This window comes from Solanum tuberosum, unplaced genomic scaffold (assembly GCF_000226075.1).
Source record: "Solanum tuberosum cultivar DM 1-3 516 R44 unplaced genomic scaffold, SolTub_3.0 scf00152, whole genome shotgun sequence".
In the NCBI taxonomy this organism is placed as follows: Eukaryota; Viridiplantae; Streptophyta; class Magnoliopsida; order Solanales; family Solanaceae; genus Solanum; species Solanum tuberosum.
Window position 1 is genome coordinate 1174134 of NW_006239078.1, and position 12655 is coordinate 1186788.

At 36.3% G+C, this 12655-nt stretch overlaps 2 protein-coding genes and 1 long non-coding RNA gene across 3 annotated transcripts in view; all 3 read left to right on the top strand.

The window, feature by feature from the left end:
• The first annotated feature begins 65 nt into the window (after positions 1-65).
• Positions 66-689, top strand: LOC102604205 (uncharacterized). The gene has a single exon (XM_006353195.2). The coding sequence runs from the start codon at positions 113-115 to the stop codon at positions 680-682; it is 570 nt and encodes a 189-aa protein (XP_006353257.1). The 5' UTR covers positions 66-112; the 3' UTR covers positions 683-689.
• Positions 690-2137: 1448 nt separating this feature from the next.
• Positions 2138-4218, top strand: LOC102604533 (stearoyl-[acyl-carrier-protein] 9-desaturase, chloroplastic-like). The gene is made up of 2 exons (XM_015311255.1): positions 2138-2359; positions 3528-4218. Exons 1-2 carry the CDS (start codon positions 2345-2347, stop codon positions 3951-3953), a joined length of 441 nt encoding a protein of 146 aa, XP_015166741.1. The 5' UTR covers positions 2138-2344; the 3' UTR covers positions 3954-4218.
• Positions 4219-11757: 7539 nt separating this feature from the next.
• Positions 11758-12655, top strand: part of LOC107061638 (uncharacterized) — an 11241-nt gene continuing 10343 nt past the window's right edge. Inside the window, exon 1 of the long non-coding RNA XR_001474131.1 lies at positions 11758-12267. This is a non-coding gene — a long non-coding RNA (uncharacterized lncRNA). The remainder of the gene's footprint in view (positions 12268-12655) is intronic.

Genomic DNA, 12655 nt, shown 5'->3' on the forward strand with positions numbered 1-12655 from the left:
TCTCCCCCCACCCCAACTCCTCCACCTATATAACCAAAACTCCTCATACTATGTTCTTCACTTCACTAACAAAAAACTCAAAAACTTCTCTGAAAATCTCATCAATTCAAAAATGGGGTTCACTAGTTATGCAGAAATCTCCGAATCTCTTCATCGTACTCGAAAATTCTTCCTTTTATGTAACTACATTCTTCTTGGTGCAGCTTCCAGTTGCATTTTCTTGACTCTTTCTCTTCGTCTTATCCCCTCGTTATGCGGTTTCTTCCTCATCCTCCTCCACATTATCACAATTGGGGGTGCTGTTTTTGGGTGCTCTGCGGTTTCTACTCGTTCAAGTATGGGGAATTGGTACGGCCCCCATATGGTTTTTACTGTTTTGACAGCGATTTTACAGGGCTCTGTTTTCGTGCTGATATTTACGAGAACAGGGGATTTTCTCGGGAAATTGAAATCGTATGTTAGGGAAGAAGATGGTGAAATGATTTTGCGATTAGCGGGTGGATTGTGTGCATTAATCTTTTGTCTTGAATGGGTTGTGCTTACATTTGCTTTTTTCTTGAAATATTATGCTTATGTTGAAGGTGATGGTAATGTTGTTGGTGGATCAATTGCTATGAAAAGAAGTGCTAAAGTTCAAGATGAAGATGATATCAAGAATTGGCCATGGCCTTTTCAAGTCTAAGTTGGTCTTTTCATGGAGGTGATTTGGGGTGGGTGGGGGCTGGGGTAAAAGCTATATATAACATAGCTTCTCAATGATTTGTTCATTCATTTGGTTATTTTCTTTTGTTGGGGTAGGGGGTGGGGGTGGGGTGTAATGTATGTTGAGTGTTTCTTATTGGTTCTATCATATATATATACAAATATATGTTCTTATTGAGGAAATTGAATTGAATTAGTGATTGTTGTTGAGCCTATTTATTCGAGTATTTTATTAAAAAAACGCAATTGGTCTTGGCCCTCTTACTAGAAAAAATATGTTCATCGAGATATCATGTTGCATTTCTATAGCGTATGTTAGCACTTTGATCAATTTGATTCATTCTAAAAAAAACATAATACTTATTGGTCCTAACTTCTAAATATCTTGTGTATTGAGAAAATTGAATCGAAAATTAATGATTGACGTTAAGCTCAATTATTCGAGTAATTTCTTTAAAACAAAACAATATTGGTCTGGGACCATGGTTTGCTTTCCTAAATTGTATGCACTTCAATCAATTTGATTCATCATTCTATCTATTACAAGACAGATCCTTATAATTGAAGCAAATTAGCTCTAATAATGATTGTTGACGTTAAGCTCATTTATTCGAGTAATTTCTTAAAAACAAAACAAAATTGGTCTGGGACCATATGGTTTGCTTTCCTAAATTGTATGCACTTCAATCAATTTGATTCATCATTCTATCTATTACAAGACAGATCCTTATAATTGAAGCAAATTAGCTCTAATAATGATTGTTGTACGTTAAGCTCATTTATTCGAGTAATTTCTTAAAAACAAAACAAAATTGGTCTGGGACCATATGGTTTGCTTTCCTAAATTGTATGCACTTCAATCAATTTGATTCATCATTCTATCTATTACAAGACAGATCCTTATAATTGAAGCAAATTAGCTCTAATAATGATTGTCGTTGAGCACATTTATTCGATTAATTTCTTATTAAAAAATGAAATTTGTCTGGCCTCTTATGGGGAGTTTAATATGTTCATTCAGATATCATGTGATTATTTTCCAAAACGTATGCTACGACTTAATTCATTCTATTAAAAAGCAAATTTCGATAACAGAAACAAATTAGCTTTGTTTTTCTTTTTAGTGTTAATTCAATTTTTTGAGATTAACATGTTTTAAATTTATGAATTATGAAAGAAATATGAGTTTGACCACTTTATAAGAAAATGATATATTCAATAAGATTTTTATCATGGTTACTTTATAATCCAGCTAATTATGCACTGGAATTAAAATAAAACAGTTATTATCTAGAGCATGTGGTCACACTTTTTTTTTTAATATTGACTATAATATTACACTTACTTCTCTTTTTTTATTTGTTAATAATTCTTTTAATAAGTAAATTACAATTCGACTAATTTACCCTTGTTAATTTTAACCTCTTTTCATTAATTGATTTCAATGATTATTTTTTGAGTTGTCAATTTTTTTACTTTTAAATAAACAAATTACGTGAATCAAGTTGACTCCGTAACGGTCTATGCGTTAAAATTAGTGTGGAGACTAGTTGGGATTATTAGGCCGAGTAAAGTTAGTAGAGAGAGAAAAAAATTGGTACCGGAACTTTTTTCCATTGATGAAGATAAGGTGTTCGACGAAATGTCACAGACAACAGTGAGTTCTGAAATTCTTGATCTTAACACAACTGTCCATAGCTTTGTTTGATAAATGTCCTAAACAGGATAAATGAGGTTTTCTAGTTCCTTTTCCTAGATAAGGTACTGTAATGTTGAATGTGATTATGTGAATTGCTGCAATTGAATATATCCATTTGATGGTGTCTTATGACATCACACTATTGCTTGTTTGTATAATTCTCTTGAAGAAATGTGTGGAGTAGTAAACAAACTAGAGTGTTGCCTTACCTTGACTTTAGGTTACACAAATGCAATTGGGTTGATATTGGGTAGGAGCTATGTTGTTCGGTCTCTTCAAAAATGTTAACGGATGTGTGTTGGATTCTCCAAAAATAGTGCATTTTGGAGAATCCGACATGGGTGTGGCAACAATTTTTGGAGAGTCTGAGCAACATAGGGTAGGAGTGGAATCTTCCTAGTTTCTTGTCGTCTAACTTGAGAAGGTGTGCTAGTGAGGAGAAAATACAGGAAGTACTCCAGGCAATTGTTGTAAGTTCCTCCAAGCAGTCACCATATACTCGAGAGGGTGTGCTTGTGAGGAGAAAATTCAGGAAGTACTCCACACAATTGTTGTTAGTTCCTCCAAGCAGTCACCATATACTCAAGCTGTTAGGCTCTTGTTTGCTATGTTTGGTCTAGTCCATAAAGCTAGGCTGACTTCGCTGTTTATTGTCTTCGACGGTGTGATTTGCTCCCATGTTTTATGTGTTTTGTGTTTTTTTTTTAAATATGCTTTCATGATTTTCAGCATTTTAGGCGCGTCTGTATCTGAGATACAGCTTGCAGTGTGTCTGATACACTGTATTGTGGAGGAAAGTGTCGGCAGGTTCAGTAAATATGGAAAGTATCGTTGTGTATGGTTAATAGGCTCCAAACTATAGCCTTTTTTGAAATTTCTCTCAAGTAAAACATAGCTATTATTCATTTCATTTGATGACACTTGCTCTGTAGTTAGCACCCAACAAGTGAGAGGAATAAAGGTTGGGAAATTGTCATGTCAGGGACACCTTTTAATGCTTTAAGTTTGCCCTAAACCCTTACTGTGATTTTATGGCCTTCCTCCTTAACTGTCATTTTTAAGTTATAGCTCATGAGGTCTTTGAAATGAACAGTTTTGAACATAAGTTTGCTTCTGCTAATTACAGGGAAGTTGGAAATGTGAAGAAGGCATTCACTCCTCCACGAGAGGTGCATGTTCAAGTAACCCATTCCATGCGCGATATGGCTTCACAGAATCTCTTGATGCACCTAAAGCCTGTCGAGAAATTTGGCAGCCTACTGATTTTCTTCCTGATCCTGCTTCTGAGGGATTTGATGAGCAGGTCAAGGAGCTAAGGGAAAGGTGTAAGGAAATTCCTGACGACTACTTTCTTGTATTAATTGGGGATATGATCACAGAGGAGACCCTTCCAACTTATCAGACCATGATAAACACCCTAGATGGTGTTCGTGATGGAACTGGTGCCAGCCTCACTCCTTGGGCTATTTGGACTAGGGCATGGACAGCGGAGGAAAATGGGCATGGTGATCTTCTCAACAAATACTTTATCTTTCTGGAAGAGTTGATTTGAAGCAAATTGAAAAGACAATCCAGTACCTAATTGGTCCTGGGATGGTAAGATCTTTACAAGACCTTATGTTAAACAGTGCAGCTTTGAGTAAGTGTTATACTGTCTCTCTATGTATCTGCATTTGGCATATCCCATGCTGTCATAAGATTTCTGATTTTTCTCCCAAGTTAGTTCAGGTGTCAAATTACGAAAAATTTGTAATCGTATGAAAACTTGTAAATGGGATGGTTCCTCAAATACAAAATAGATGAAAACTTGTTTTTAATTGTACTTGCACCTTGAATTTTGTTTTCCTTAAGTCAAAGAAATTCTAATCTTTCTTCCTCTATATTCAAATTGTAAATAACTATATGACCATTTCCTTGTTCCAAATAGCCCCACCTAGGTTTAGTGCAAATACAGCAGGATAAGCTACGTATAATAGAATAGACCCTTGTTGTCCAACTCTTCCCTGACCCCTGCTATGCGGGAGCTTAGTGCACATGGTTGAGTGACGAAGGAGAAGAGAGATAGCATCCCGACTGGCTAGGACTGCCCCTCTTAAAGCATTTATATCCTAGATTCATCCATCTAACAAGTCATATATAAAATGCATAATCTTGACTTAGACAGGGAGATAAAAGAAAAAAGGGTACCAAAAGGTTCATCTTTATTGCTAATAACTATGCTTTTTCCTATGGCCTAAACACAATTGCAAAAACAAAAACCAAGGCTCTAGTGACATAGCTTTAAACTCCCCTGCACAGACTTCATACCATACTCTCAAAGTTTCTCAACATAAATCAATGGCAAATTTAATGATCAGAATTACCCTCCAACACAAGTGCATTCATCTCTTAATCTCTTTCCTCCAATTTTCTAATCCGCAGAACCAGTCCACATACATAATCTTGTACTCTGCGTCCTTAACTGGAAAAATGCAGTACGAAAACCAGTCCACTAGCACTGGAATCTGCCTCAAAAAGATGCAGTAAGAGTACAAAATCATGCTTACTTCGTAGGCATCATAGGCCGACCCAAGCCAGAGTTAATTAACTATATCGTACAGAGGATGTTATAAACTCTGCACTTAGAAAATGTCCCTGCAGTTCAATATAAGACAGTCAATAAGAAGCAATGCAAAGCAAAACAAAACAATAATAAAAATGCAACACAATGCTATGCAATATAATGCAATGGCTAATGACCCTACTAGCATACACTCCACAGACAATGTTGTGAGGTGGGACCCATGAGGGACTCGTGAGGTCCATATACCCTGCCTGGACTCGAACCAGGACTTTCGTCAATATAGTCTGTCCGATTCAATAAATTTACTTTCAAGTCAAGCCCTTAGACCACATTTCACCACTTTAAGCATATTGCTTTCAATACAATGCCCATCTTGGCAAATCAACCCCTCATATGTGATAAAATGCCCGAAATTGAGTAAAACTCGACAATGATGTAACAAGTCATAAAATAAGTCATCACCCGAGTTAAGTTTGAGAAAAGTAAGTAATAACCTACCTTGAAAGCCGAGCAATGTGCCACACATACGTGCACATAGACATATATTTAAAGTACTTCTCTTAGTAGCATCACAGTTCAATTCTAAGGGAGGAATTTTATCCTTGATAGCAACGCAGGAACTCTTCATAACTGTTAGAGTACTAAATCCATCAACTCAAAATCCCTATTGTTATTGTCACCACTCAATGATGATCCCCCTACTTAATTTCACTTTTGGAGGATCAATACTGGTGGTGAGGAGGTGAAAGTAGAGATTAAAAATGATGAGATGAAAGTGAAGAATATATCGGAAAATAGTTTTGTTGGAAAGTTGGAGGAAATCACGCCGTTAGAAGTGAAGGACTATGAGGAGTTGGGGTTGATAATAGAACTCGAAGAATTAGGTGAAAGTAGTTTTGACTACTTTCCCCTAATTCCTCCAATTCTACAATCAATCCCAACTCTTCATAGTCCTTCACGTCTAATGACGTGATTTCCTCCAACTTTCCAACAAAACTATTTTCCGATATATTCTTCACTTTCATCTCATCATTTTTAATCTCTACTTTCACCTCCTCACCACCAGTATTGATCCTCCAAAAGTGAAATTAAGTAGGGGGGATCATCATTGAGTGGTGACAATAACAATAGGGATTTTGAGTTGATTGAATGGATTTGGTACCCTAACAGTTATGAAGAGTTCCTGCGGGTTATCAGTGTTTTTCTTTCTTTTGAGGAAATTGAAAATCAAATATTTTGATTTGGGATATGGAAGTAGATGAAATTGAAGGAAAACGAATTGGACAGAAAGAGAAAATCAATGAAATTGAAAAACCCTTTTAGGTTATTGAATTTTTCAGGGGATATGAAACTGGAAAGCAATTGAATATACTAACATTAATAGTTTAGAGGGGAAAGAGTGAAATTGGAAAATCCTTTTAATTTCTTGAGATATGGAGGTAGAGAAAATTGAAAGAAAATGAATTTGGGAATTAAAAGGAAAAGAGGAAGAAGATGAGATCCGAAATTGAGAAAAAAGGAAGAAGATGAGATCTGAAATTGCGAAAAGAAAAAAACTAAGGGAAAGAGAGAGAAAGGGAAGATGGGTTAAAATGAAATTTGTGTTATAGCATAGATCAAGTTATAAAGGAAATGGGTTAAACGGTGGGGAACTTAATTTGACGACACATAGTAAATTTGGTATTTAAAATTTATAAAAAATTGGCTAATAAAATATGACGTGTTGTTGTTATATATGACCTCTATACCCAATTAACCCGTGGCATGAATAAGCCATAGTCATAACGATCATAGCAAAAGTGGTACCTAATTTATCTGCTATCAACGACAAATAAATGAGAAATTGCCAAGAGAAATATATTCGTAAAAAGGAAAAATAACTACAATAAAATAGTGCACTAATCAAAGTACAAGAGACAAATAGATAGTAAAAAAATCGAAGGACAAGAAACTATAGGAGAAATACTAGGGCTACCGCTATGGAAGGATATGCAAGAGAATATTCTACTACCTATTAACCTTCTAACCTAATTCTTGTCTTCCACAACCTTCTATCTAAGGTTCTGTCTAATCACCTCTCCCCAATACTTCTTCGGTCTAATTCTATCTATCCTGAAACCATTCATAACCCCTCACACTTTTACATGGGCATCTGTGCATTTCCTCTTCATATGCTTAAACCATCACAGTCTCGCCTCTCGCATCATGCCCTCTATTGAGACCACTCCTACCTTATTTCAGACATTCTTAATCTAATCTCTCATAGTATGCCGACACATCCACCAAAACATTCTCATTTCTGCAACTTTAATCTTGTGAACGTAAGAGTTCTTGACTAGCCAACACTCCGCCCCATACTCTAACCACCACTCTGCAATACTTGCCTTTGAGTTTTGATGACATCTTCTTATCACACAATACTCCAGATGCGAGCCTACATTTTATCCACTCTGCACCAATACAATGTGTGACATTATCATCACTTTGTCCATTCCTTGGATAATAGACCCAAGATACTTGAATCTTCCTTTCTTTTGATTGACATGTGCATCAAGCCTCACTTCTACTCCACCCTTACATTAACATAGCAATAAATTGAAGCAGTTCAATTTAAAATCTTACGGTAATTAGTGCAGATTTTAGAGTGTTTTTCTATTTCAAAAAAAAAGATTTTAGAGTGTTTACACACTCATAAATCCTAATCGTAACTTATCACAAGTGAAAGAATGTTGTAAAAGAAAAACCCTAAATTCTCTGACACAATTAAATATATGTAAACCCCTTTAAAATCTTCCTGACTTGATGTGATACAGTAAATTTTTATAATAATACAACAAATTTTGTGTCTAGTTGATTTGGAGCACATTCCACTTGTGAAAAAGGTAAAACTTGAAAATGCAACATTTTGCTAAGTACTATCTTCTATTTTACTTTATGGTTTGATTTGGAATACATTTCAATGGTGAAAAAGGTAAACATCTAATCAAGGAAAATGCTATAGTAGCCTTGAATTGTTAATTGCCATTTAGTATTTCCAAACCAACAAAACAAAGCATTTGGCTTGTGTAAATGCTCTTTGTTTTCCCAGAACTCCACTGTTTTAGAAATTTTTTTCATAAATAAATCAATGTGCTTCTTCAGGTCAATTGATTTTATAGTTCCTCAAATACAAAATAGATGAAAACTTTTCTGAACTGCTTTTTTGTTTTGTACTTACACCTTGAATTTTGTTTTCCTGGAGTCGAAGAAATCCTAAACTTTCTTCTTCTTTATTCAAATTGTAAATGACTATGTGACCATTTCCTAGTTCCAAATAGCCCAGGCCTAAGTGCAAATATAGTAGGATAATCTGTGTATAATAGACCCTTCTGACCATTCCCCGGACCTCGCGCATAGCGACAGCTTAGTGTACCGAGTGCCCTTCTTAAAGAGTTTATATCCTAGATGCGCCCATCTAATAAGTCATATATAAAATGCATTATCTTGACCTTAAAGGGAGATTAAAAAAAAAGAAGGTACCAAAAGTTTCATCTTTATTGCTAGTAACTATGTTTTTCCCTATGGCCTAAACACAATTTGCTGTGAACCAAGCTAACTTAGTAAGGGCCTATGAGTTAGAAGTGGTGAAAAAGATTGGGCCGAGTAAAATGTTGGAGCATTTTATTTGGGAATCAGACCCAATTAGCATCTGGTTAAAAGGGAGAAGTGGTCTGAAAGAAGGGGTTATGCTTGTTATGAAGAAAATCTTTGTTCCTCTTATCTTCTTCTAGATCTAAGTTTCTCATCCTCATTCTTATCTATATCCGTAGTTACTTGTTATTTCAAATTTTCTATTGTAAGTCAATAGTTTAAGTGTTGCCGTTGTAATTTGGCTATCAGTGATTATATAATACTTGAGTATTTGTGTTGAGAATTCTAATTTGTTACATTGGTGCTTTCCTCCATCGGTCTCCAACAATGGCGATGTTTCTACCTAGATTCAGCGGCGACGGCAACCCAGAGAGCTGGATTTTCTGGCCGATTTGTACTTCACAAATCTTGGCTTCGACGAGAATGATTGTTTTCCACTTCCTTCATTCTACCTTTATGGTGAAGCCTATTTCACAATAAGCTAATTTTTGATTGGAAGCATTTCAAGGGTAAATTTGCTCAGTGCTTTCAACAACAAACCAACAACAATGTAGTGGGGCGTCTAGCTAATTCATCACAAGTTCATTTTTGACTGCGTTAATTATGTCCCTATAGTTTCACAATCAGCTGTGGTGTCTCCCAGTCATTTTCCAGCATCATCTGCCCTTGATTTTGCCTATGAAACTGGTAACTCAAAGGCGGACTTTGTGCTTTATAAATTGCCAGAGACGTATTAACATGTGGATTCCTTGGCATTGATTACTGGAAGTAATACTGAGACTGAAGCTCTTAAAGACAGGTACTCACCTCATACAGGGAATGCAAAGTCAGTAGAGGGAGCAAATTTGGTATCGGGACCTTTTTTCAATGCTGAAAACAAGGCGTTCGATGAAATGTCACACACAACAGTGAGCTTTGAAATTCATGATCTTTAACGCTATTGTCCATGAGGGAGAAACTTTGCAACTACAGTGCGACGATAGCTTCTGTGTAGATGTCAGCTTGAATACGAAGGTGCCTACTGCGATGTTAGATGATACGAAAGAATCTAATACTGAGGAGGAGGACAACCCATGAGATAATGTAGCTTTGTTTGACAAATGTCCTAAACGGGATACATCGGGGTTTTCTGGTTCCTTTTTCTAGCCAAGGTTCTGTAATGTTGAATGTGAGTATGCAAATTACTGCAATCGAATATCCATTTATGGTTTCTAATGGGATCACACTATTCCTTGTTTGCATTATTCTCTTGAAGAAATGTGTGGGGGTAAACAAACTAGAGTGCCGCCTTACCTTGACTTTAGCTTACACAAATGCAATTGGGTTGATACTGGGCAGGAGTGCAATCTTCCTTGTTTCTTGTCGTCTAACTTGAGAGGGTGTGGTAGTGAGGAGAAAATGGAGGAAGTACTCTAGGTAAATTGTTGTAAGTTCCTCCAAGCAGTCACCATATACTTGAGCTGTTAGGCTCTTGTTTGCTATGTTTGTTCTAGTCCATAAAGCAAGGGTGACTTCGTCGTATATTGTCTTTGATCCTGGTCCTTTTCTTGATTATGTCACAATCTATGCAATAGACTCCACTTTTGGAGATGGAAAATCTATAGAGGAGAGTGCTGTAACAGTACTATTTGAACGCCCAGGTGTGAAGTTTCCTATTGGGCAAGTACTCTCTGTGCAAATTGGTATCATTTTTCCATTAGGAATCTGATGTCATACTATAGATGGTTCCTTTTGTAGTCCTGTGGACAATTGGCTCGACACTGTGCAGGATGATATAGGTGGTGCATTGATTGCTAATGAATCTTTAAATTGGTTATACTGCAAAGTTGTATGATTGGGGGTGTGTCGATGGAGTTGAAATTGATATTCAAAGCTATGGTGCTTTCAACACTTCTTTTGCAAGTTACAAACTACTAGGAGAGTTTATAGAGAATTCATTGATGTGTCTTTATAATGGTGTTACTACTGTTTTGGTGCAATTCAATGCACCAGTGGTACAATCTGATATATCTGCTAAGACGAACCGTGACATTCTAATTTTTTCTCTTGGACATGATACTTTGTTGGATTGGATAACAAGGCCAGGGACGGATTCATTAAGGGATTTGCCACACTCTACACCTGTTGTGAAGAGTGAAGAGGAAGATAGTGGTGAAGCGATTGGCAAAAAGATGATAATTTCTCTAGTGAGGAAATTGGAATATTATGATGCTGCTATACTTAAGATTCCGACATTTGTTCATGTCACAACTACAGTGCGACGATAGATTCTGTGAAGATGCAGTATGGTCGTGTTGAACTCCTATTTTGACATACAACACTCTTTTGATTTATACATTAGGATTCTTTCTGAAGGGACAAGGACGACCACTACAAATAGAAATCAACAACCATTCTTCTGTCAAACTCGTCACTACAAAGGATTGATTTCACCAAATGTATTTTTGCTGCCCAACGTTGAAATGATGAGGTATCATATTAAAATCTGTTTGATCCATTTGTGAATCTGGTCAAAGCTAACAGTCTTGTAGAATATTAAGTATCTGTTCAAACCTTATAGTCTTGATGAAATATGATGTTTGTCATTTATACACATATATATAAAAAAGTAGCATACATGTATATGATACATAGTGACCTGAATTAGATACATCGATCTATTTCCGAATTAACATATCTGATGCATCCGTTTTCAGCATACATATATTGTAATTTCGGTTTTCTTGTATCTATTAGTTGGATTAGTGAATAGTAGTGGCTGGTATTTTTTTTGTTCTCCTACCCGGTGTCCAGCCTCACTCCCTGGGCTATTTGAACTAGACCATGGACAGCAGAGGAAAATAGGCATGGTGATCTTCTCAACAAATATCTTTATCTTTCGTAAGAGTTGATATGAAGCATATTGAAAAGACAATCCATTACCCAATTGGTTCTGGGATGGTAAGATTTTTACCAGACCTTATGTTATCATGTAGGTTTGCTGAGGTTTATAATAAATAGTGCAGCTTTTAGCAAGTGTTATCTGTCTCTGTCCATCTGCATTTGGCTCCAATAAACGTTGGTTACATTTCTTTGAGTTATTTGTACCAGTAACTGGTTTATGAATGAGTGCTCTTGGAATATCCCATGACTAAGTGACCATTTCAATGCACCAGTGGTACAATCTGATATATCTGCAAAGACGAACCGTGACATTGTCTTTTTTTCTATTGGACATGATATTTTGTTGGATTGGATAGCAAGGCCAGGGACAGATTCATTAAGGGATTTGTCACACTCTACACCAGGGACGGATTCATTAAGTGATTTGCCACACTCTACACCTGCTGTGAAGTGTGAAGAGGAAGATAGTGGTGAAGCGATTGGTAAAAAGATGATAATCTCTCTAGTGAGGAACTTGGAATATTATGATGCTGCTATACTTAAGATTCCGACATTTGTTCATGTCACAACTACAGTGCGACGATAGATTCTGTGAAGATGTCAGTATGGTCGTGTTGAACTCCTATTTTGACATACAACACTCTTTTGATTTATACATTAGAATTCTTTCTGAAGGGACAAGGACGACCACTACCAATAGAAATCAACAACCATTCTTCTGTCAAACTCGTCACTACAAAGGATTGATTTCACCAAATGTATTTTTGCTGCCCAACGTTGAAATGATGAGGTATCATATTAAAATCTGTTTGATCCATTTGTGAATCTGGTCAAAGCTAACAGTCTTGTAGAATATTAAGTATCTGTTCAAACCTTATAGTCTTGATGAAATATGATGTTTGTTCTTTATACATATATATATATATATATATATATACACAAGTAGTTTTATATTTTTCCTTTATATTATATTTGTTTGTAGGATTATTGGTACTTGTAAATATGATACATAGTGACCTGAATTAGATACGCCTTCTGGGTCGAGCTCGTCGCACCAGGCTTGCCTAGTGCGGGTTACCTCTCCTATGTGGTTTGCGAGCTATTGCATAGGAGCGGGGGTTTTACCCTGTGCGCACCCAAAGGGTAGCGGCTGCGGGTTTCCCTTGTCATCAAAAAAA